Here is a 25000-nt window from a genome sequence, read left to right as displayed (position 1 = left end):
TTAGTTTAAGAATTAAACATTAACAATGACAACAATGATAAGTTTCTTTCCTTTTTCTTTTCACAGGGAATGAAGCCAACGCATTTGCTATTGATGCGTTTTCTGGAATGATTACCGTCGCCAAGGAGCTTGACAGCAGCAGTGAGAGCCAGTTTATGCTAACCATCAAAGCCTTCGACCAGGGGGAGCCTCCTCGGAGTGCTGAAACAACGGTCCACATTTCTGTCACCATCTCCGATAACGCCAAACCGAAATTTGCCCTTGAAGAAATCTCGGCAGAAATCAGCGAAGCCGCTCCAGTCGGGAGTTTGGTGACTGTGGTCGAGGCCTCCAGTCAATCATCAGTCACCTACCAGATCAAAGAAGGAAACATTAACTTTGCCTTCGCTATAAATCCAAACTCGGGTGCCATTGTCACGCTAAAGCCTTTAGACTACGAGACTAAATCTTTATACAAATTGATTGTGCAAGGTACAAACATGGCTGGATTTGAAAGCAACATGACAGTTTTAGTTCACATTAAGGATGAAAATGACAATGCCCCATTCTTCACAAAAGCTGAATACTTTGGAACGATTAGTGAGTCGGCTGCAATCAAAAGCTTAGTCTTAACTGACGGAAACACCCCCCTGGTCATCCAAGCTGCTGACATGGACACAGACCTGAACGGCAGACTCGTGTATGAGATTGTAGAGCCAGACGCACGGAACTACTTTGCCCTCGACTCGAGCACAGGTGCATTTCAGACAGCGTCAGAGCTCGACTACGAGCAGAGGACCACTTTCCAATTTACTGTGCAGGCCCACGATACTGGCGCCCCACGGTTATTTACTAGCAGCACTGCCAGAGTGACCATCCAAGTCATTGATGCTAATGACTGCACACCCAAATTCAGCCAGGACTTATATGAGGCGACTCTCCTTCTGCCAGCATACCAAGGGGTAAGAGTTATAGCGGTGAATGCAACAGACAATGACTCGCTGGCCAATGCCAAATTGCTTTTCTCTATTTCAGATGGCAATATCGGAGACAAATTCAGAATTGATGCCGTTTCTGGTGGCATTTTTATCCAGAATGCTACCCAGCTTCGCAGCAGGTACAGACTCACCGTGAGGGTGTCTGATGGCCGATGGCAGAGCACTTCAGTGGTGAAAGTTGCGGTGAAGGAGAACAAAGATCCGAACTTGCAGTTTACCCAAAAAATATATACAGCTGTCGTGCGAGAGAATTCCTCAGAAAGGAAAACCCTCGCCATAGTGTCCACGGTGGGGAGGAAGATTAACGAGCCTCTCTTTTACACCATTCTCAACCAAGATGGCCACTTTGAAATAGGTCAAACCTCAGGGGTTCTCTTTACAACTGGAAAACCGTTTGACCGAGAGGAGCAAGACATGTATGAGGTTGTGGTTGGTATTACAAGAGAACCTAAGTCACCCAAGGTCGTTTCACATGTTCTGGTCAGAGTCACAATTGAGGACGTTAATGATAGTCCACCAGTGTTTGTGAACCTGCCCTATCATGCCCTAGTTCAGATAGACGCGGAAGTGGGCCAAATTATTAGACAGATGTCTGCTGTCGACCAGGACACTGGCAGAAATGCAGAGGTCAAATACCTCCTGAATGAGCACAAGTATTTTCAGATGTCCTCCTCAGGAGACATCACTCTTAAGAGGCCTTTTGATCCGGCGACCCTAAACACAAAGTTTGTACTAAGTGTGGTCGCACAAGATGGAGGAGAGCCCGCTCTGTCCTCCACAGTTGAGGTTGAAGTGACGGTCCTAAACAAGGCTGCCCCTATTTTTGAAAAGCCCTTCTACAACATTGAAATATCCGAGAACACCCTGCCACACACTTCAATTCTGCAAGTTCAGGTGAATGGTTTGAATGGCCCCAGGGCTGTGTACAGCATCTTTGAAGGGGATCCTCTCAGTCATTTCTCCATTAGCTTCAACTCGGGGGTCATTAGCGTCATTCAGACTCTGGATTACGAGGTCCATCCTGCTTATAAATTGAGAGTGCGAGCCACAGATGCCGTGACTGGCTCTCATTCAGAGGTTTTTATCGACATCATATTGCTGGATGTCAATGACAATGCCCCAGTGTTTGAAATGGATACCTACAAAGTCACCCTCTCGGAGTCCGTTGTGATTGGCGCATCAGTGCACCAGGTGAAGGCCGTAGATGCTGATTTTGGGAGTAATAAATTAGTCTCCTATGAGCTGTTGGAGCCTGAGGGCTCCGTCTCCACTCTTTTCCAGATTGACTGCGACACAGGGGTCATCTCCACCACCAGCCTTTTAGACTATGAAACAAAGTCACAACACACTCTCAGACTAAGGGCTGTGGACAAAGGTACCCCTGCCTTGACCAGCGAGGCTTCATTGATCATCGACGTGTCTGATGTCAACGACAACCCGCCCACGTTCACACAAGGCTCTTACGACATTGCTGTTAGTGAGCTGGCCACTCAAGGCCACTTTGTTCTAAGTGTCCAAGCAGCCGACGCCGATGTCTCAGATGCTGGCAAGCTGGAGTACTTTTTCCTCTCAGGCAACGAGCGGGGACACTTTGCTCTAAATAGAAAGACTGGGCAAGTAGTGATGTCAAATCACCGGCGGAGTGGCATGCAGCCCTCGTACAGCATGAACGTGCTGGTGACGGATGGCGTTTTCAGAAGCTCTGCTGAGGTGAACATCAAAGTGATCCGTGAAAACTTGCACAGCCCTGCTTTTGCCCAGAGCCTGTATGCCGTCGAGCTCCCGGAGAATTCCCCCATTGGCACACTGGTCACGGAAGTGAAAGTCACAGACAGAGACGAAGGGGTGAATGGCCAAGTGAAATATTCCATAGTCAACGAGGTCACGAGAGATAAGTTTGCCATTGACGCTGATGGACAGATCTACACTCTGGAGAGCTTCGATAGAGAGAACAGCCTTGAGAAAGCAATAGCTATACATGTAATGGCAAAAGATGGCGGCGGCAAAGTTGGATTTTGCACTGTCAATGTGATCATCACAGACATGAATGACAACACCCCTCAGTTTGTTGTGTCTGAGTACAATGTGTCAGTTCCTTGGGATAGCCCTACAGGAATGTCCATCATCAAAATAACCGCTATTGATGTGGATGAGGGAATCAATGCTGACATTCTGTATGAAATTGACTCGGAGGTGCGTCACTTTGACATTCACCCCCAGAGTGGTGTTATCACCGTAAAGCAAAGCCTGTTTGGTTTTGAGAATTATCTCTACACTCTCTATGTGAAGGCCAGGGATTCCGGAACGCCACAGAAGCACTCGTTTATTCCCGTTAATATCGTGGTGGTGCCGTCGTACGTGTCACTTCTTGAGTTTGTGAAGCCGTCCTTGCAGCTGACGATCGCAGAGGACCTCCCTGTTGGGACCGAGATGGACGTGATCCAGGCAGAGGGTGGTGAGCCGTCAGTGACGTACAGCCTCGTGAGAGGCAACATCGCCGAGAGCAACCGAGAGGATGCGTTTGTCATCGACAGTATGACTGGTGTGCTGAAACTAGTAAAGCGTCTGGATTACGAAAGCACCCCTTGGTACGGCCTCACGGTGCAGGCCAGCAGACTTCAGGAGGGGATGGAGATCTTGTCTTTGATGGAGGTCACGGTTGAGCTGAAGGACGTGAACGATAACAGCCCCCAGTTTGATTCTGACCCGTACGAGGCTTACGTGGTGGAGAACTCTCCAAGGCAGACATCGGTCATCCAGGTTAGGGCCTTCGACCTGGACACGGGAACGAACGGCCAGGTGACGTATAGCCTGGACGAGAGCCAGGAGCGGCCTGAGGTCCTGGAGCTGTTCGCCGTGGAGGAAACCACGGGCTGGCTGGTCACACTGAGGGAGCTGGACCGCGAGCAGAGAGAGAGGTACACCATATCGGTCATCGCCTCGGACCAAGGCAAGGAGCGGCGGATGATGGCCACTGCTGCGGTGGAGGTGACTGTGGTGGACGTCAACGACAACCCACCGCGCTTCGCCGAGGAGGTCTTCAAAGCCACGGCGAGGGAAGATGACTCAGCGTCTACAGTGGTTGCTGTGTTTAGCATCGCTGATGCAGACAGTGAGGAGACAAACAGACAAATCAGCTGCTACATCACAGGTGAGCAGAGAAGTTTCTTAGGAGTTGTCACAATGATTAAAAGCAGAAAAATAGAGATCATTTTCTCAAAGTATTTTGTGTTGTGGCAATCGTAATTTTCCTTTGGAAGCCAGGTTTTTGTTTGGATTATAATAGATAATAAGTCAGCATTGTGCTCTAAAAGTATACTACATGCCGCTTTTGCAGGAGCCCATTCTGTTGGACTGTTCTGAGCTACAAATGGTCATTCACATTGGTAAATACGCTGCATTTCCAGGAGGACTAGATATCGAAAAAACAAAACAAAACAAAAAAAAATACTGAATCCCTGAACACCACAGGAAGGGCACGATGTGCATCTGCGGAGTAATACGCCAGGCCTATTCAGCGGCGACAGCACTTCAATTACACTGTGGCCATTGTTGTCTTTGTTCAACCACTGTGCTATTATTTCACAGATGTACTGTATTACAAAGCTAGTTACGATAAACACATCAGATAAACACATCAGATGTCCTCCTCTGCAGCCCTGCTCATTAGACCCCAGTCAGTTCTGTGTATGTCTCTTTTTTTTTGTCTGGATAATTACAATGTTTTGTATTTGTATTGATTTTGTGTGTGTGTGTGTGTGTGTGTGTGTGTGTACTTGTCTGTGTGTGTGTGTGTGTGTGTATGTGCGTGTGTGTGTGTGTGTGTGTGTGTGCGTGTGTGCGTGTGTGTGCGTGTGTGCGTGTGTGTGTGTATGTGTGTGTGTGTGTGTGTGTGTGTGTGTGTGTGTGTGCGCGCGCGTGTGTGTGTGTGTGTGTGTGTGTGTGTGTGTGTGTGTGTGTGTGTATGTGCGTGTGTATGTGCGTGTGTGTGTGTGTGTGTGTGTGTGTGCGTGTGTGTGTGTGTGCGTGTGTGCGTGTGTGTGTGTATGTGCGTGTGTGTGTGTGTGTGTGTGTGTGTGTGCGTGTGTGCGTGTGTGTGTGTGTGTGTGTGTGTGTGTGTGTACTTGTCTGTGTGTGTGTGTGTGTGTGTGTGTGTGTGTGTGTGTGTGTGTGTGTGTGTGTGTGTGTGTTCTCAGGTGGGGACCCTGTAGGGCACTTTGGCATTGAACAGAGTCATGGTGAGTGGCGACTGACTGTGAGGAACCCTCTGGACAGGGAGAAAAGGAACAATTACCTCTTAAACCTCACAGCCACAGATGGCACCCATTTGGCCAGAGCAGCTGTGGACATCGAAGTCCTGGACGCCAACGACAACAGTCCTGTTTGTGGGAAGGTAAAGACCAAATGAAGTGCCCAATTACAGCAGACTTGTACTGTACATGTGTGCTGGCCCTTAGTGTTGTAATGGCACACCTTGTCCCTGGACCATGCCTCGAAAAATGTGTGTGTGTGGGGGGGTATTGGATTTTGAGCATGTGCTAGCATTGATCTAAGTTAGTGTTTCTCAAACTTTTACAGATCAAGGACCACTTAACAAATAAAAAAGCCTCAAGGACCACCTAGTTTAAAAAAAAAAAAGTAGACCCACAACAGTATATTACACAATAGACCTTTATTGTCTTTGCACCTTGCTTATTGTGTCAGAGAATTCATATGATTTAAACATAGCATAGCTTACATAGGCAGTGTTGCAGAACTGTTTGGACACAAGTTGATTCAATATTGCAGACAACTCATCTAGCCTATATTATACTTTACCACCAGTGGTCCCCACAGTGGTCAATACATGGATACATTCATAAAGAGCCACTTGGCTCAGTGTGTGTGTGCGTGCGTGTCTATGTGTGTGTGATTTTCTGCTGATGTGCGTTCCGATGTGTTCTTCAGAGTGTGTACGCTGGAACGGTTCCTGAGGACTCGCCGGCTGGCCTGCTGATCTTACAGGTGTCGGCCACTGATGCGGATGTCCATGGCAACGCAGAGATAACCTACCAGCTGTCTGGAGATGGGGCCGAACGCTTCAGCCTGCATCCGACCACAGGTAGAACATACACACACACACACACGCGCGCACACACACGCACACACACACACACACACAGATTAGATAAAAGCTCTTTCCATCCATTTGTTATGGTCTTATTAAACTAGCCCATATATAGCATGGAACACCATTTGTTTCACACAGGTTCCTGAACATTCGCAGCCCCTGGCAACTGCTAACTGCTATGTGAAAATAACACAACAATCTGCTGTGAAAACACATCTAGCCAAATGTTAAATTAGACGTCCATATGTGCAGCATCCTGTTTAAGGTCCCATGGCCACATCAGCTAGAAAGTCAATTCTCAGTCAATTTTCAGTCTCAGTGCTCTTCCCTCAAAGAGTAAAATGTAGATACTGGTGCTCAGATATGCATATATACAGTATATAAATATGCAAAGCGTGTCCACTGGTCTCCACAGCACTGGTACTGTATGGCTGCTCTCCTTTAGAGGTCCATGAGTGGCGACGCCCTCTAGTTGTCCCTATGGAGGAGCAGTGAAGGAGGCCGCTCTGTGCCAGGAGATTGAGATGCATAATGAGGAGGGTGTTTGTATGTCTAAGAACCAGGCGCTATCAGGGGAGGTTTTCTCTCAGGCTTTATACTACCATGAGCGTAAAGCAATTTTTTTGTCTCAGGGTTTCCAAGCCACCATTATTAACATGAGAAGGCATTTGCCCCATTTGTGTGCATTTAGTAGAGTTTACTCTTTATCAATATCAGGGAAATGGAAAATAGGGATGCTTGGCGCTGTCCAGTAGTTTTACGTTTTTCCGTATGAATTATGCAAAACACAGTCAGGTTTGTGCATTAACAGTTGGTAGAGGGACTTTTAGATTGTCTTCCATCTCCAAGTTTTGCCTTTCTCTCTTTTGAAGGTGAGCTGAGATCTCTCCTGCCCTTGGACCGCGAGGAGAGGCAGGCGTTTAAGCTCACAGCGCAAGCACAAGATGGAGGGGGTCTCTCCTGCCAGGTCGCCGTGGAGATAGCCGTGGCCGATGTCAATGACAACCCGCCGCGGTTCACACCGGACGCCCATCACTTCAGCGTGGCGGAGAACACGGAGCCTGGGACCTACGTGGCCCAGATGCAGGCCGTGGATCTGGACACTGGTAGGTGGGGTCATTTAGGGGCAGCCGTGCATCTGTGCTAGGGGCTACTACCTATTCAGTCTTCAGTGATCTGTGGTATCAGTTGGATACCCAGAATGCAGTGCACTGTCTGCTCTGCCACATTCGCTGTGTGCACACCTCCTGTTGCCTGTCAGCATCAAGCCGTAGTGGCTCACGCATGCATTTCTCATTGCTATCCTCTGGGAACAATTAAATGCTTGGTAAGATGGCAACTGAGGTTTTGCGCTGAATTTTAAAGCAAAAGTCAGTCACCTTCCAGTGGGAATTTTTTGCCGTTGTTGAAAAGATGTCCCTTCTGCTTGCTACAGGGCTTTGACTGACATTTTGGCTGTTTGTTTTGCGTGTTCTGTGCTCTTTTTTTTTCCCGATTTGAAGAGTGACATTTTGAGGTCTTTTACAGAAGAGTATAGTGAGAACAGCGGTAGGTCTACACCTCGTACTCACCCACGATAGGAGGAGCTGAAAATGTGAAACAAAGTTTGTCAAGCTGTTACTCATCAAAGGCTGCTGCTGTTGCTGGGTGGGTTTTTACCCCCCCCCCCCCACACACACACACACACACACCTCCCCTTTCACTAACAAACAAGATTGTGTGTTCACAAATCAAATAGCATAAGCAGCACGCTGCACAATGACAGAACAGGCCTCCCTGTAATCACCGTTTGTGTCTCGCCGCTGCGTTCATCAAATTGCCGTAATCACCGTTGAAGTCGGCAGCGTTGTTTCTGTGGTTAATGGGGGAGTGCTAAGTGATGGAGCCCAATTGACTCACTGGCCATATTTCCATCATGTTTGCCAGCATGGCAGTTGGTCAGACAATAGGTCAGTAATAATAGAAGTCTGGGCTGCCCTGCGCACTCCTCCTCAGTGATATCACGATCAAGGGGAGACAGCTACAATCACTACTCTGTTCAAGGCAAGCTTGAAGCACGAAGGTTGTTTTCAGCAGCACTATCTGCTACAGCGTTTTGTATGTGACTGACCACTGCAAAACTGCCTATTGTTTGTTTTGATGCTTTGACCTTTTATTTGTTTGTGTCTCTTTGGGCCCTACTCTAAATGATGAGCCAAGTGCAAAGTCTAGAGTTGAAATGAAGCTAATTCAATAACTAAGCAAACATCTATTTAAAGTTGAAATGAAGCTAATTCAATAACTAAGCAAATATCTATTTAAAGTTGAAATGAAGCTAATTCAATAACTAAGCAAACATCTATTTAAAGTTGAAATGAAGCTAATTCAATAACTAAGCAAACATCTATTTCAAGTTGAAATGAAGCTAATTCAATAACTAAGCAAATATCTATTTAAAGTTGAAATGAAGCTAATTCAATAACTAAGCAAACATCTATTTGAAGTTGAAATGAAGCTAATTCAATAATTAAGCAAACATCTATTTGAAGTTGAAATGAAGCTAATTCAATAATTAAGCAAACATCTACTGTATTTGTTAGGAAAACTCTATGCACAAACACTGGTGGGTAAGCGCAATGCTCCCATAAGCCCCACAATAGCTGTACTTCATGCTTGAGACTCAGTTGCCAGAGGTTGCACTTTGCAGGTCATTCAGACGAGGGCTCTTTGTGTTTGTTGCGCAGGTCTTCTCATGTCTCTGTTCTGTTTGTCCTCCTCTTCTTTCTTTTCTATCCTTCTTTCTTTTTTCTCTTCTTCTCTTTCCTCTGCTGTTTTGTTTTTTAAAGGGATGAATGGCAAAGTCCTGTATTCGTTCGAGGACTCGGCCGGAGGCCTGTTTTCCATCCAGGAACGTTCAGGAATCATAAGTTTGGAGAGGTCCCTTGACCCCAGTGTCCAGGCCACCTACACACTCCGAGTCCGTGCCACTGACCAGGGCTCTCCCCGTCAGCTGTCTTCGCTCAGCTCGGCGACTGTCACCGTCCGCTCCGCTGCCGACAGCACGCCCGTGTTCCAGCTCCGGGAGTACGTGGCGACCGTCCCCGAGGACGTCTCCATGGGAACGCAGATCCTCCGCGTCTTCGCCAGCGGCGGGGACTCTGGTGCGCGGCACGGCGAGATCGCCTACTCCATCACCGGCGGCAACGATCAGGGAGCGTTCAGCATCAACTCCCGCACGGGTGCGTGGCATCCTTCAGCTCGCTCGCACGGCTCACGCCATCACTCAACGCCGCATCGTGTCACGTCACCTTCAAGTCACACCGCCTCAACGGCCATGACGGCGAAGGATAATTGTTTTCCGAGAAGGTCTCGGTGCAGACTGCGTGGCCCATTTCTAATGAAACGTCTCTTCTGTATCCCCACCCCACCCCACCCCACCGCCCTCCCTCCATCCCTCCCTCCCTCCACAGGCGACATCTTTGTGATCGAAAGTCTGGATTACGAATCATCCCATGAGCACTTCCTGACTGTGGAGGCCAAAGTGGAGGGGAAGGAGCCATTAAGTGACATCGCCTCTGTTCAAGTCAACGTGACTGACGTCAACGACAACAGCCCTGTCTTCAGCCAGGGGGTGTACTCAGCAGTGGTCAGCGAGGACGCCAAGCCAGGGACCACTGTGGTGACTGTGAGTCCTCTGTGCCATCTCTAACATACCCCTTTGGTTTTGTACAGAATGGCCTTTTTGGTTGGTGTATTTTTCTAATGCGAGTCAATGTATCCCAAAACATGTTGAGGCCTTCAGTCACATTTTGATATAATATGATATTATACAGTAATTTGGGGTTGCGATTCAATATGCCTGTTCAATTTAACTTGGTTTAATTGGTAATTTGGTTGAATGTCCTCCTTAAAATTTTCTTGGTTTACTAAAATAGCTCCATTTCAGATATAATAAAGTCTGTGAGCTTTGTATGTGAATAAACAAAATCTAAAATTTCACACCGTCCACAAAAATGGAAAGCCTCCACCAAGTAGTTTGTTCACCACACCGTGTCTGCATGCATAAAATCATCTGCAGTGTGATATCATGGTCTACAGCAGGACATCAGTAATGGCATCAGTATTGACCTGGTGTGACCTGGTGTGACATGCGTCTGTTGCCTCCTCAGATCACGGCCAGCGACACTGATGGGCCCGCCAACAACCGCGTCCGATTCTCTATCATCGGCGGCAACCAGGGGACTCCGTTCATCATCGACGCAGTTAGCGGGGAGCTGCGAGTGGCCCGGCCACTAGACAGAGAGCAGGTGAGGCCACCTGCCACGGTGTCTGACAGGCTCTCTCTCTCTCCTTCTCTCTCTCTATCTCTCTCTCTCTTTCTCTCTCTCTCTCTTTTTCTCTGTCACTCTCTATCTCAGTCTCTCTCTCTTTCTCTCTCTCTCTCTCTTTTTCTCTGTCACTCTCTCTATCAGTCTCTCTCTCTCTCTGTCAGTCTCTCTATCTCAGTCTCTCTGTCTCTCACTCTCTCTCTCAGTCTCTCTCTCTCTTGCTCTCCCCCTTCTCTCCACCTCAGACAGAGATAAATGTAGACACCGTTTGAGGGGGAGAGAAGACTTCTCAAAGCTTTGATGGCGCTGCAAGCGCTAAGCTTCATTTCCCTCAAAGTGCCACTGAGGTGATTTAAGGCTGTGATTTTTTTCTCTCTTTCACTTTTTTCTTCTCCCCTCCCCTTTTCCCCTTTTTTCTCTCTTGATGTCCCCTTCTGACTTTCTCTTTTCCTATCCCTTCTTCCTCTTCTCTCTCTTTTTCTCTGTTTGTCTGTTTCTCTCTCTCTCTGTCTTTTTTTTAATTCACATTATCTATGCTCTCTCTTTTTTGTCTGTCTATGCCTATCTGCCCCTCTCCTCTCTCTCCCTCTGTTCTCCCCCTTCTCTCCTCCCCTCTCCTCTCTCTCTGTTCTCCCTCTGTTCTCCCCCTTCTCTCCTCCCCTCTCCTCTCTCTCTCTGTTCTCCCCCTTCTCTCCTCCCCTCTCCTCTCTCTCTGTTCTCCCTCTGTTCTCCCCCTTCTCTCCTCCCCTCTCCTCTCTCTCTCTGTTCTCCCCCTTCTCTCCTCCCCTCTCCTCTCTCTCTCTGTTCTCCCTCTTCTCTCCTCCCCTCTTCTCTCTCTCTCTCTCTGCTCCCTCTTCTCTCCTCCCCTCTCCTCTCTCTCTCTCTGTTCTCCCTCTTCTCTCCACCCTTCTCCTCTCTCTCTGTTCTCCCTCTTCTCTTCTCCCCTCTCCTCTCTCTCTCTCTGTTCTCCCTCTTCTCTCCACCCTTCTCCTCTCTCTCTGTTCTCCCTCTTCTCTCCTCCCCTCTCCTCTCTCTCTGTTCTCCCTCTTCTCTTCTCCCCTCTCCTCTCTCTCTCTCTGTTCTCCCTCTTCTCTCCTCCCCTCTCCTCTCTCTCTCTCTCTCCCTCTCTCTCTCCACTGTCCTCCCTCCATTTGTAAATGAGATATCGGAGTACGCCCTGACCATCCTGGCCTCTGACAGCGGCAGTCCGTCCAAATCCAGCAGCACTGCGATCACCATCGACGTGTCAGACGCAAACGATAATCCACCCGTCTTCACCCGGGCAAACTACAGCCTTGTCATCCAGGTAAGACGAGAGCTGCCAAGCCAGGCTTCAGATGGACGTGACAAGCCCAGGAGGCCTGTCCAAATCCCCGCTGCGATCCCCGTTTAAAGGAGACAGAGGAGGGAGCACTTTTAGATTAGATCTGAGCTCCAGCCACCTGCTCCCCTTACATTTTTATTTAGCTGTCACTTTTATTGGAGGTGAGATGAAGTTCAGGTATTGTAGCTGAATCGCACTGTGGAATGCAAACTCATCATCAGTGTTGTTGCCACTTTGCTGTACAAAGACAAGTTACAGGAGGGCCCCTCACTAGCACTCTCTCTATGCTGTTACAGGAGCAGCCCTCTCTCTCTCTATGCTGTTACAGGAGCAGCCCTCTCTCTATGCTGTTACAGGAGCTGCCCTCTCTCTCTCAATGCTGTTACAGGAGCAGCCCTCTCTCTCTCAATGCTGTTACAGGAGCAGCCCTCTCTCTCTCAATGCTGTTACAGGAGCAGCCCTCTCTCTCTCAATGCTGTTACAGGAGGGCCCCTCAGCAGCACTCTCACTCTAGTCTCCTCCTCTGCTCTAGTCTGTGGTCACACTCAGGGCTGAGGGCACTCACTCTGAAGGGAGACAATGTAAACACACCTTTAAACTGTCTCTCTGACAGAAAACAAGTGCTTGTCAAACCTTTGGCTCCTCTGCTCCTTCTCCACAGAACCAGTTGTAGATCAGACTGGACAAGCCAAACTAGGGTAGAGATCCAGAGTCTATTCTGTGACCGGTCAATGCCTAGAGCTCCCCCTAGTGATAACTACTGAAATGACCAGTTTGACCCCCGCTCTTTTTCCAGGAAAGCATCCCCATAGCCAGCAGTATCCTGCAGCTCCAGGCCACCGATGGTGACGCGCCTCACAATGGCCCCCCCTTCACCTTCTCCATCGTGCGCGGTGACGAGAGGGGCGCCTTCCGGATGGATCCGCAAGGAACACTCACCACACGCTCCCCACTCAGCCACAGAACTCAGGAGAACTATCTGCTGCGCGTGAAGGTCAGTAGCGTTGGTGGTCACTCAGGGTTGGAACAACGTGGAGGAAACAAGCTATAAACAAACAGCTGTTAGTGCTGTTATTGGCTCGTTTGAGGAAACAAGGACGAAGGGGACACCAGGTGTAGACCAGGAAATGTTTGCCATACAAACAAAGACTTGACCTAATCCCTGTGGTCATATCACATTTGGGTCAGTGGAATTACATTTCAGATGAATTAGAGCTTGTTTTTGTCCAGAGCACTTTGAGAAGAACTAGTCAGCGAGAACCCAACCAAAGCAAGAGCTGTGAAAACAGAATGATAAAGCTCCCTCTGCTGTTGAAAATGGCAAATGTCATTACATTAATATTCACAATGTGTTCACATCCTTGAACACAGACCACACTTTGCAAATGACCACATGACATGTGTCATTCTCCTCTAATGACCACATGACATGTATCATTCTCCTCTAAATTACTCTACTGTTTTTCAAGAGTGACAATATTAGGATGTTCTTTTGTATCTTTAATATTTTATGTGTTTGTACCTCATTTGACTTTTCTGTTGTTCTCTTTCAGACAGCCTGATTGCCTCCCCTGACCTAAACAATAATGGCAATATGGTGATAACTAATTTAGTTTTGTGCTTGTTTTTTGTCTTTGTTTGTTATTTTTTGGTTGCACTCTGTAGGTTATAGACAGTGGCAAGCCTTCCCTGTCCGCGACCACGGTGATCAGCATCAGGGTCGTGGAGCAGAGCCGCCACCCCCCGGTCGTGCTCCCCCTGGAGGTCATCGTCTACACCCCCCAGGACGAGTTCCCCGGCGGCTACCTGGGCAAGGTCCATGCCACCGACAACGATCCTTACGACACACTCTCGTACAGCCTTCCTCCTATCGATTCCTCCTCTTCCTCCTCCTCCTCCTCTTCCTCCTCCCCCCCACAGGACCTGTTCTCCGTGTCCCCGACAGATGGACGTCTGCTGGCCACTCGAGGCCTGGACGCGGGTCTCTACCCACTCAACGTGTCTGTCAGCGACGGGCGCTTCTCCGCGTCGGCCCCCGTCAGCGTCCACGTGCGCAGGGCCACGCGGCGCATGCTGGAGCACGCCGTCGCCATGCGCGTCTCCCCCGTCACCCCCGAGGAGTTCCTCGCCGACCACTGGCGGAACGTCCAGAGGGCTGTGCGGAACGCAGCTGGGGCCCGTCGCGGCGACATCCACCTCCTCAGCCTCCAAGCCACAGAACCGGACCCGGGGGCCGCTCCAAAGCGGAACCTAGACATGCTGTTGTCCGTGGAGGTGCGCACAGCATCCGCAGGCGCACGCCCCGGCCTACAGGGGGCACTGCTGCACAAGATAAACGCCTCTCTGGCCTCCCTCAGGCAGACGAGTGGCCTGCGCGTAGCCCATGTCCTCAGGGGCCCCTGTGCTTTCCTGCGGGGCTGTCCGGTCACGTTCTGCAGAGAGGTGGCCATCCTGGACCAGGACGCCATGTCCACTCACAGCAGTGCGAGGCTGAGCTTCGTTTCTCCTCGCCACCACATGTCCGCCATATGTCTGTGCAAAGGTACGTTGCCACGGCAGCGGGGGGGACTTCAACACTTTGGCAGTCAGCAAACGCTGAACAAACTAAACAAATTAAACAAATGTTACTCTTTTTCCTTTTGGGGATACAGTCAGGATTTACTCTGCTCTTCATCAGGGTGTTCACTGTGTGATCAGGGTGTTCATTGTGTCTGTGTGTGTTCTCTCCCTTGTGTTTGCAGATGGAAAATGTCCAAAGCCAAACAGCCCATGTGAAGACAGCCCATGCCCAGATGGATTTCGCTGTGTACCTGCTGAAAAAGAAGACAAATACAGTTGCCTGTGTGAAAGCAGTAAAAAGGGAAATTGCTCAGGTATGATGGAGAAAACATTCCCCACCCTCCCCTATCACAGGCTAGTGTGAGCACAGGGCACAATGTTTCAGACTCTCATCGGTCGGCTTTTGGCCATTACTTCACCAGACATCATATATTTGAAGGTGACATGATTTAGAGTTTCATTATAGGCCTATTACACACTTGGATTTTCCTCCCCGCTGTGAGTGAAATCATTGAAGTCGCCACTGCACTTCTTGTGACTCAAACGTTAAGCTCAACGCCACTTTTATGAGTCGCTTTTGAAGTCACTCTTTTTGAAGTCAGTGCGAGTGCTTGGTGATTGGGTACCTGATTACCCTTCATTTAGAGTTTATTTTTTCCCCATGAAAGCCCACATATGAGGAAATAGGGTTCGTGTCCTTGCTGCTTTACTGTGCAGATCATTTTAAGCAGATATCATATAAATATTGAAGTATCATGCAAGGAATGAAAAACAGCTCTGAGACATCTGACTCCTTCAAACTGGAAATTTCATTCAGTCCACTGAAAGTGCTCGACAAAAAGTTGATATACAAAGTTTAGCTTTAGCTAAGTGTTAGTGTTAGTAGTGTAGAGGATTGTTTAGTGGTTTTGATGTTATTCTCTCAATGCTCTCATTTTAATTATATATTATTCTACATATTCAGCAGCCCTTCTCATATCATTGACACAAATAGTGTTTTTGTTTTTGTTTGTTATTTGCCTCACTTTTGTTTCATCATCCCTGTTTTGTTTTGAGTCCAAAACGTTAATATGCACAATTGCACATCTGCTCTAATGGCTAGACAACTAAGAGGAGCTCAGGTTTGCAGTTGTATACTAGTTGTAGACTACCTTCTGGGTAGTCATGGACAATAGTGCTTATGTGTGTGGCATTTTCAGGGGGGGCAGCGTTGACACTGCTTGAGAACAGTTTTATTAAGTACCACCTGCCAGAGGACGTGAGTCAAAAGGAACTGAAGCTCTCTCTCAGACTGAGAACCTTCTCCAGTCATGGAACTGTCATGTTTGCTAAAGGGCATGATTACAGCGTCCTGGAAGTGAGTATGGTCCTTTGGCACTCAAAATATTTGGTTTTGTTTTGTAATTACATATTAATATTCATAGACTTATATCTATAGCTTTTGTGATCCACCATGAATCAGTTTTCTTTTGCAATCTATTAATTTCCTTTACATGTTTTTTTTTAAATATTTTTGGGCTTTTTATGCCTTTAATTTGATAGGACAGTGGAGAATGACAGGAAGTGAGTGGGAGAGAGAGTCGGGGTGGGATCCGGAAAAGACCACAGGGCGGGAATCGAACCCGAGTCGCCGGCGTACAGTGCAGGTGCCCCAGCCAGTTGCGCCACAGCTGGGGCCTCCTTTACATGTTTTGAACAGCACAGCCAATGTAAAAAAAAATGAATGAGTCACAGCAATATATTGTTTTGGTTCTTTACAAAGAATATATCATATGACCAGTTCTCCAAAGTAGTTCAAGTTGCATTGTGCAGCTGTAGGATGGATGAACTAAAGGCAGGCTCATAAGAACTAAAGGCAGACTCATAAGAACTAAAGACAGGCTCATAAGAACTAAAGACAGACTCATAAGAACTAAAGACAGGCTCATAAGAACTAAAGACAGGCTCATAAGAACTAAAGGCAGACTCATAGGGACCAGATGGTTTGTGCTCTCTGTGTGCCCGGGGAGCAGCCGTGGCCTACTGGTTAGCCCTTCGGACTTGTAACCGGAGGGTTGCCGGTTCGAACCATGACTAGTAGAAACGGCTGAAGTGCCCTTGAGCAAGGCACCTAACCCCTCACTGCTCCCCGAGCGCCGCTGTTGATGCAGGCAGCTCACTGCTTTGGGATTAGTGTGTGCTTCACCTCACTGTGTGTTCACTGTGTGCTGAGTGTGTTTCACTAATTCCCGGATTGGGATAAATGCAGAGACCAAATTTCCCTCACAGGATCAAAAGAGTATTTATACTTATACTTATACTTATACTTATACTTATACTCCTGCAGATTGTGGATGGCAGACTGGAGTACCAGTTTGACTGTGGCTCTGGCCAGGCAGCCGTATCCGTTCACAGCGTCCAGGTGAACGACGGCCAGTGGCACAGTGTTTGGCTGGGGGTGGAGGGCAACCGTGCCAAGCTCGTCCTGGACCGCGTTCACAGCGCGTCCGGCATCGCTCCCGGCGACGGCTGCTCCCTCCACCTCCGCGACGCCGTCTTCCTCGGCGGCCACGCACACCTTCTCAGCCTCCGGCCCAGGCGGAGTTTGCCCGGCGTGGCCTCCGACGGGGCCGCTGGCGGCCTGCGTGGCTGCATCGACTCCGTTCTGGTGAACGGTCAGCCACTGTCACTCACCAGACAGTCCCCGTCTGGCACCGCGCTGGTGGAGGACATGGTTGGCGTCCTGCCAGGCTGCGCCATGTTCTCAGTGGACGACTGCTCCAACAACCCATGCCTGAACGGAGGGAGGTGCACGCTCAAGCCTAACGGAGGTACCCACAATCCCACGGGGCTTCACCGAGTCAAAATGAAACACCTGCCCATTGCCTGACAGATGGTTTTAGTGTTTTGTATTTGTTCGACCGTGACAAATAAATATCTATCTTCATGCAGTTACCCCCCACTTTTTGCAATGTGGTGTTCTGTGTTAATCATTGTCCTTGTCAAGGTGAGTCACTGATTTCTGTCCTAGGCTACTCCTGCCAGTGTGGAGCCATGTTTATTGGGACACGCTGTGAAGCCAGACTCAGCTCGTGTATCTCCAATCCCTGTCTCTACGGTGGAACCTGCGTGGACAACAGCAATGGTGACTTCTACTGCCAGTGCCGGGGGCATTACTCTGGACAACGGTATGGGATGATGGAGAGAAGGACATTCCCGGTGGACTGACCTTTTCATTTTGTACATGTTTATGATGAATATTTTTGTTTCCTCTCTAAAATTGTGGTGGTGGTGGGGGGGCAATGACAAATGTGAATGTCATGCATATGAACCCGCATAACAAGGACATTTGTTATATAGTTGCTGAAACGGCACAAAAGCTTTGGAGACTGTAGAGTGGCCCCAAGACTAAGCTCACCACTGGCTTCTGTGTGTTTCATTATTAATTCCAGGTGTCAGATCGGGCCCTACTGTGCGAGCAGCCCCTGCCATAATGGTGGACACTGTATTGAAAGCCTTGATGGGGCTGTGTGTGAGTGTCCCAAAGGCTTCACAGGTGAAAGGTAGGTTTCAAGACTGCTGCTCAAATGAATTATCCACTGATTCATTACACCCTTAAATCAGTAAATCCGTAAATACAGTAGCAAATATCAGATGAAATCCCTGTGCACTGGCCGTATAGCCTATTAGAGCCTGTATAAGGGGCAGATGTGGCCTACTGGTTAGCGCTTCGGACTTGTAACGGGAGGGTTGACGGTTGGAACCCCAACCAGTAGGCACGGCTGAAGTGCCCTTGAGCAAGGCACCTAACCCCTCACTGCTCCCCGAGCGCCGCTGTTGTAGCAGGCAGCTCACTGCGTCAGGATTAGTGTGTGCTTCACCTCACTGTGTGTTCATTCTGTGCTGAGTGTGTTTCACTAATTCACGGATAGGGATAAATGCAGAGACCAAACTTCCCTCACGGGATCAAAAGAGTATATATACTTACTTATATACTTATACTTAGACCAGCGTGAGGTGATGGTTAAAAACAGTAATATGTATGTTAACTAGATGTACTGCAGAGCGGTACAAAATATGACCGCCGCCCAGTCCAGCACATTTTTTCCACAAAAAGAAATCACGCTGAAAGGCCTATATGATTCTAACTGTCTCGCTAAATTGCATTATCCACACTCAATTCTCACTGGTATCTGCTAGACAACAAGTACCAAAACATGATTAGTTCATAGATTTCACATGTAAAATTAATTTTATACAACCCCACCTCCATCTTGCCTGTTCATAATTCTGAGAAATTCTTGATTGTTTGTGTTATGTTTATGTTATGTGTGTGGGTGTGTGTGTGTGTGAGTGTGTGTGTGTGTGTGTGTGCCTGCGTATGTGCCTGTGCATGCAAGCGTACATATGTCTACTGTGTGAGTATGTGTCATACGTATGATTACTGTGAATGTATGTGTGTGTGTGTGTGTGTATCTGTTTGTGCACATGTGTGCACATGAAATGGGTTAACATGACCCCTGGAGGCAAACATACGGAAAAAAATGGTCATCCTAGGCCCTACAGTTCTCAAGATATTCACAGAGAACTGTGTCTGCCCTACCCTCCTTTCGGGGGGTCCAGTCCAGCGGGGGGCTACAGATCAAAACGAAAAATGACGGTTCCATGCTATCCATGTGGGGGTACATGCCCACCAAGTTTTGTGTACCCCGGTCTTTCAGTGTCCCGGGAATCCTTGTTGGTGTACGTCACTAAATGTACACATAAATTATTTTATTGTAAGGCCCCCCATGAACGAAAGTACACAAAACTTGGTATGCATTCGGAGGGTGTCATAATGATCCTACACTTTTAATTTCGTGCAGTTTTGACCTTGTCAGCCAGAGATATTGTGATGAAAACACCTAATTTTTTGCTTTTTAATTTTTAACTAGGTGGCGCTATACATGAAATAAGTGGTAATGGGATGGGTTGACATGCCCCCTTAAGACCAACATACATAAAAAAGGTGGACCGCCTAGGCCCTACGGTTCTCGAGATATTCACAGAAAACTGTTTCCAACTCAAACGATGGTTCCATGCTATCCATGTGGGGTTACATGCCCACCAAGTTTCGTGTACCCCGGTCTTTCAGTGTCCCGGGACTCATTGACGGAAATTTGGGCATGCGACAAAGAAAAAGAAAAAAAAAAAAAAAAACAATTCTGACTAAACCTATATGACCGCTGCTTCGCTGCGCGGCGGTCATAATAATCATCATTAAATGAGAAAGACTGAAGGGATGTTTGCGATATTTAAATAAAAGTACTTTCTAATTCACTGTTAAAAACGTACTGTATTGACACAGCATCGGCATACATGGCTGGGTGTAGTGGAAAGGACTCCAGGTTCCTGTCTGGAACGTTGTGAGCCTCTGCTTCTCCTCGCTCATGTGACACCCCCCTGTTGACCTTTGACCCTAGGTGCCAAATGGACGTGGACGAGTGCCAGAAGGAGCCCTGTGGGAACGGCGGGCGGTGTGTGAACACGCACGGCTTCTTCCACTGCATCTGCGCCCCGGGCTTCGCCGGCGTGCTCTGCCAGGTCCACGGCGAGCTGCGGCACAAGTACCCCCCGTCCCCCTCCTGGACCATGGGCCTGGAGGAGATCTTGGGCAGCGTCCTGGTCTTCGTCTGCGTCTTCCTCGTCTTGCTGCTGTTCGCCGGCTGCTGGCGGGCAGGCTGCCCTCTGAGGAGGACGACGAGGAAGAAGGGCGAGGAAGAGGAGGGGGGCGAGGCGGGGGGTGGACGCAGGGAGGCCCGGGCTTTCCTGCAGAGGTCCTACCCGGACGCCAGGCCCGCCAGGGTGACCTTCACAGCCGCCCCTCCGCAGGTTCCCATCAGGCCCGCAGCCTACACCAGAGAGGACAGCGCTCTCCAGGGCTCGGACACTCCAGAGTACTTTGAGTCGAGCGTGTTTCATCAGGACCACCCGCCGGCGCGCAGCAGGGGGGAGCGTAAACCGGTGGCGGTATGCAGCGTTGCCCCCCACCTGCCTTCCCGCTGCTCTCCTGTCTCGCCCACGGATGGAGACTCCTTCCACAAGCCCACCTGGGACTACGAGGATGACGGTGAGCCCCTGAGAGATTACTCTTTCTCAGACAAATGGATGAACACAGATTACTGAGGGACTATTTTAGCCATAAATCTCCTCAGCGGACGTGATTTGAGTTTAAAATGTACGTAAATTATATCTGTGACGGTGTGCAAATCCAGTATTCCTGCAAAGTAAAGTGTATTATCTTCTTTCACACCTTTAACTGTCCGTAGCTGAGCCCTTTATGAAGAAGAGGTCCCGTTCTCGTGGTTTTAACACACCAGAACCCTGCTCACCAAGCTCCCCACGGTCAGAGTCAAGCGATGACAATGGTGGGTTTATCTTCATTAATCATTTATACATCGCTGTGCTCAATTTTTAATGCTGCATTTGCAAAATAACAGTGTCACTGAAAGCAACCTCAAGTCAAGATCCTTTTGCAGCAGCCCAGACAACAACATAAAATAGTCTGAGTTCTACAATCCCTGGCTTTGCACTGGTTCCTTTTAGTCTTTACCCTCAGCCTTAGTCTGTTCCTCTCTCAACAGCTACTCTGATTGACTGTCTGAGTCACTGTGAGATGCCTCAGACTAAAAATATATATATTCTGGGCATGTAGGGCGCTGTAGGCTGTAAAAGACTTAAAGTTGTGCTTTTATGAGCTCTCCAGTGTCTGCCAAACCGGTCGCTCTCCAACGAAGCGTTTATCACAGGGCTTGTGTGTGTACAGTGTGTGTGCAATGGCTGTGGGGTATTTGACTGTGTCTTTTCCCCCCTGCTACAACCTCAGCCCCTATTTGGATTAAATCAATCTCCAGACCCCGGTCAGGGTATGGTAAGGGCCCAACTGTAAGTGGGATTTACCATGTTTTGTGTTCATTAGAGATTAATGTAGTCATTAGTCCCCCGTGATTGTCTGCTGAGGAGGCCTTTTTAGCATTCTGTAAAACTGCTCAATTAGCACTCAGAATGTGACACTGTGTTGTGTTATGGCACTATCACCTCGTTAGCTATGCTGATGTACCTGATGACATGTCATGCAGATCAGGCACTGCTGATTGAGGCCAAGATCAAGAATCAAGAATGAAACAGCTGTCACAGTCAATGTCCTAAAAATATCCTGAAAAAAAGGAAGCTCAAGCCATATTGTGTATTTTAATATTGTTGTGAAATAATACTCTTTTTTTTATAAAAGGTCAGATCATTTGAAATCTGTAGCAGTGTTCAGTCCCTCACAGAGTTAAAGCTTCCTTCACCTATTCTGATGAGGAGTCATTTGGGCAAATAAGTGCATCTCTGTCTGTGCCAAAAAGGCCTCTTTCAACTCGCATCACTTCATGTCCCCAGTATGAGTTGTCCCTGTATGTCACTTTCTCATGCGGTATTTCATCATTGTTTATCCCGCCGTGACGCATTGCGACAATGATGTCCCAAGTTTAGTGCTCTGTAGACCTCTGCTTATTATTATAAGTGTGACCTTGTTGGCATGTAGCACAGAATTCATATCTTTGTTAGAAAAATATCTGTTGCATTCATCTCAGGCTTCCCAAAAACATCTATCTTTCGTTCTGTCTGATGTGATGATTAATGTCTTTGTCTTAATCCCTCTTCCTCTCCTTTTGTCAGCCCTCATAGCGGTTGTTATACACCTTGTCAAGTCATGTGGTTGACATAGTGAGGAAAAAGGTATTGTTTTTAGATTGGACAATGGTCATATTTGAATATTATTATTTTTTTTTTAGATGTGTCCTTCTCCTAACAGGCTACATTATTTAGTAGTACTTAAAGATGAACAGTGTTAGTTTGCTTAAGTTCCTACAACCCCAGGTGTCTTTAGAGTGTGGCAGGAGAGGGGAGTTTGAGGTGTAAACTTTCTGTGTTAAACTGTTCTTCCTCTCTTTTGATGCTTTCCGTCATATAAATCTCAGGAGTTCCATAACCACGTAAATTCCTAAGGTGACTCCCTGATGAGTTTGTCTGTTTTTTATCTTCTCATCACAACACACACACAACTTTGTATGGTGTTACGAATGCAGTGACGTTTGACAACTCTGAAAATTAAACGCTTCCCAGTAAATAACCCCCCCTCTCTCTCTTTCTCTCTCTCTCTCTCTCTCTCTCTCCCTCTCTCTATGTTGCATGCTCCCATTGCATTTGTTGAGATCCCACCAGCGCCTTGAAGTTTAATGTTATTAAGCATGGGGGAGATTTAACAAGCTATTTCAAAGCATTGCTGATAAATCTCTAATTATCCTGAAGTTGTGATCTTCAAAACCCCTTCTCATGGCAGCTGGAATAGTCTCCAACAATAAGCATTGACTGTCAGTTACCCTAATAACCGAAAATGTGTATGTGTGTGTGTGTGTGTGTGTGTGTGTGGCAGACACTATGCTGACAAGAGTGCATGAAGATAGTCAAGACTCACTTAAGCTACATTCATCTGCATATTGCATTATAATGACAACTTCAGGAGGTGTAAGGACATTTCATTGGTTTTGCCTTTTGTCAATCCCACAGGCTATCACTGGGACATCTCTGATTGGATACCCAGCATGCAGCTGTGTCATGTCCAGGGCCTCCTACACAATGACTCTGTACAAACCCCTCCTCCTGGCTACATCAAGCCCACCAGCATCGACACAGATTACCTCACCTCCGGCTTAGACATCGAAAGCGAATTTACCTCTGCCTTACAATACCCCGCAGATGTCCATCTGCCCCCTGTCCTAAGACTTCCTGAGAGTTATAGTCCGATGCTGCCCTGTAGAGACACTCACCCATCTGCAGACAGTCAGTCTTATAATTGCCCGGTAAGAGCACATTGTCTTATCCACAGAGCAAGACTTACTACTCCTTTGACTCAAATAGTGCCTCAGGGCTCAGTATCAGGACCGTCTGATTTTAACGGTCAAGACCGCCACTCCGAATGCCTGGGACAAGATGATGGTGACATTTGTTTGCCCATGCGGTCATGCTCCGACGTGTCGGCCTACGGTGAGGACTGTGATTCCATGTTGAGTGACAGTGAGAGCTCAGATGGATGGTCTTTCCAGTCACAAAAGACCACTCACACAAAGTAATACTAATGTGTGATGACTGTTGTTTTTTTCATCATTATTTATCCATGATGAACTCTTGGAACGCTATAGTCAGTAACAGTTTGCTGTCTTTAATATTATTGGTGTGTAGCATTAAGAACCTCACTGAACAACCAGATTGAGACAAGGTACAGTTTTCGCTATGACAGATCAATGAAGTTGGTGTTCGGTGCTCTTGTTTGACCTTTTCAAATTTGCCGTCTCTGTAACCCCTTCCCGTAGTGGGCACTGTGATTGTAAGATAAAGCCTGTGATTACTTGACTGGCAGGTCCCCAGCAGATCACAGTTTTTAGTCACTTAAAATTGTGATTTGTTTCAGTTTATCAATAAATCATAAGGCGTTTGTAAACAAGAGTCAGATGTAATGTATAATTTGTTATCATTTAAAATATAAACAGATTTTGTATATACGTATTGATCTTATTTGTGGTAACTTGTGCTCTATGAACTGTTGTATATGTCTTGATTTTGTCTTGATCATTGTATATGTCTTGATTTTGTAATGACATTTGAAATACAGTTATGACAGTTGGACATACAATGTAGACAATTCTATATATGGTTGTGATTCTCAAAGCTCCAACTCATTTTATACAGGAATCACCAATTGTGGAATACAGTCATATGTAAAGTTGCAGAGTTTCATTATTTCTTTTTATAATAAACTATTTATATGAATTGGGTGACTCATCTCAGTTTTACCTCTATTGAAAATAATTGCAAATAATGCTGCATTCATTTCCCTAGAGCTATTTTAGTCCTGAACAGAAAATACATTTTACATTATTTAACATTTAGCAGACAACAAACTTCAGAACAGATAACATAAAACTTATTTGATGCCAGTGGAAAGCAAAATAGTTTTAATGTAAACAGTAAACAGTTGAGAAGTGAATTTAACCTTGGTTCTTATTGGTGGGCTGTAGAGGTTAGCACCAAGGGGATTTGGTTCCTCATGAGCACAATTAATGCACATCATTCTCAGTGAGGTCTCTAAGCGACCAGGGGATGAAGTGTTGGACAGAGGACTGAGAGGAGGAGGAAACTTGTCTGAAGTTTATTTCTTTGTGCAGCAGCGACGGTAAAAGCCACACTCCCAGGAGACGACCCTCTGCTCTTAAGTCTGAGAGAGAAACATCTCTCCCCTCTCAAGGACTTTTAAAACACTTTTAAAATAATTGAACTTTAAAATGTATTAATTAATTAAACAAACACTGAATCGGTTTGCTTTAACAGTCAGTCAAACTATTCCATCAACAGGCTTAGAAACTTGTCTCAAATATGTAAAAATTCTCTCTTGAAAGGTTTTTTCTTTTCTTGTTATCAGATGTCCTTTATTGAGGATTTTGGCTTTCACTGCGGTGGGGGTCACTTGTGAGAAAAATATTTTTTTTCTTTCATTTGAGGAGGGCAGAGTTTGAAAGTACTTTTCTTCCCACCAAAACTCTTTCAGAATGCTGATGTGTACTCTCAAAGCTTGTGCACAGTTTGAGATGAACTGGGGAAATATGAACAGGAGCCTCACAGATGTTCTGCCTTCTGTTTCAAAACAGCTCCGAGATATAAGGAC

At 47.2% G+C, this 25000-nt stretch overlaps 1 protein-coding gene across 2 annotated transcripts in view; it reads left to right on the top strand.

Moving 5' to 3' along the window:
- LOC143132375 (protocadherin Fat 1-like) overlaps positions 1-24108 on the top strand; it is a 35825-nt gene extending 11717 nt beyond the window's left edge. Inside the window, exons 11-28 of one of the 2 annotated variants that reach the window (XM_076291842.1) lie at positions 67-4128; positions 5174-5370; positions 5925-6078; positions 6960-7193; positions 8913-9305; positions 9537-9751; positions 10236-10373; positions 11557-11700; positions 12515-12712; positions 13384-14260; positions 14460-14591; positions 15477-15634; positions 16604-17087; positions 17288-17444; positions 17709-17819; positions 19719-20365; positions 20565-20663; positions 22849-24108. In XM_076291842.1, coding sequence (XP_076147957.1) covers positions 67-4128; positions 5174-5370; positions 5925-6078; positions 6960-7193; positions 8913-9305; positions 9537-9751; positions 10236-10373; positions 11557-11700; positions 12515-12712; positions 13384-14260; positions 14460-14591; positions 15477-15634; positions 16604-17087; positions 17288-17444; positions 17709-17819; positions 19719-20365; positions 20565-20663; positions 22849-23411 — 8963 coding nt within the window. In that variant the 3' untranslated portion in view covers positions 23412-24108. The remainder of the gene's footprint in view (positions 1-66; positions 4129-5173; positions 5371-5924; positions 6079-6959; positions 7194-8912; positions 9306-9536; positions 9752-10235; positions 10374-11556; positions 11701-12514; positions 12713-13383; positions 14261-14459; positions 14592-15476; positions 15635-16603; positions 17088-17287; positions 17445-17708; positions 17820-19718; positions 20366-20564; positions 20664-22848) is intronic. The other variant, XM_076291843.1, reaches the window with a different exon arrangement.
- The last annotated feature ends 892 nt before the right edge of the window (positions 24109-25000 follow it).

The sequence above is a fragment of the Alosa pseudoharengus genome, unplaced genomic scaffold (assembly GCF_046254945.1).
Source record: "Alosa pseudoharengus isolate Yale_2024_CS ecotype anadromous, Long Island Sound unplaced genomic scaffold, YU_APseudo_1.1 YU_APseudo_1.1_scf_19, whole genome shotgun sequence".
Classification (NCBI taxonomy): domain Eukaryota; kingdom Metazoa; phylum Chordata; class Actinopteri; order Clupeiformes; family Clupeidae; genus Alosa; species Alosa pseudoharengus.
The sequence above is the reverse complement of the archived record's forward strand: the minus strand, read 5'-3'. Positions and strand labels throughout refer to the sequence as shown.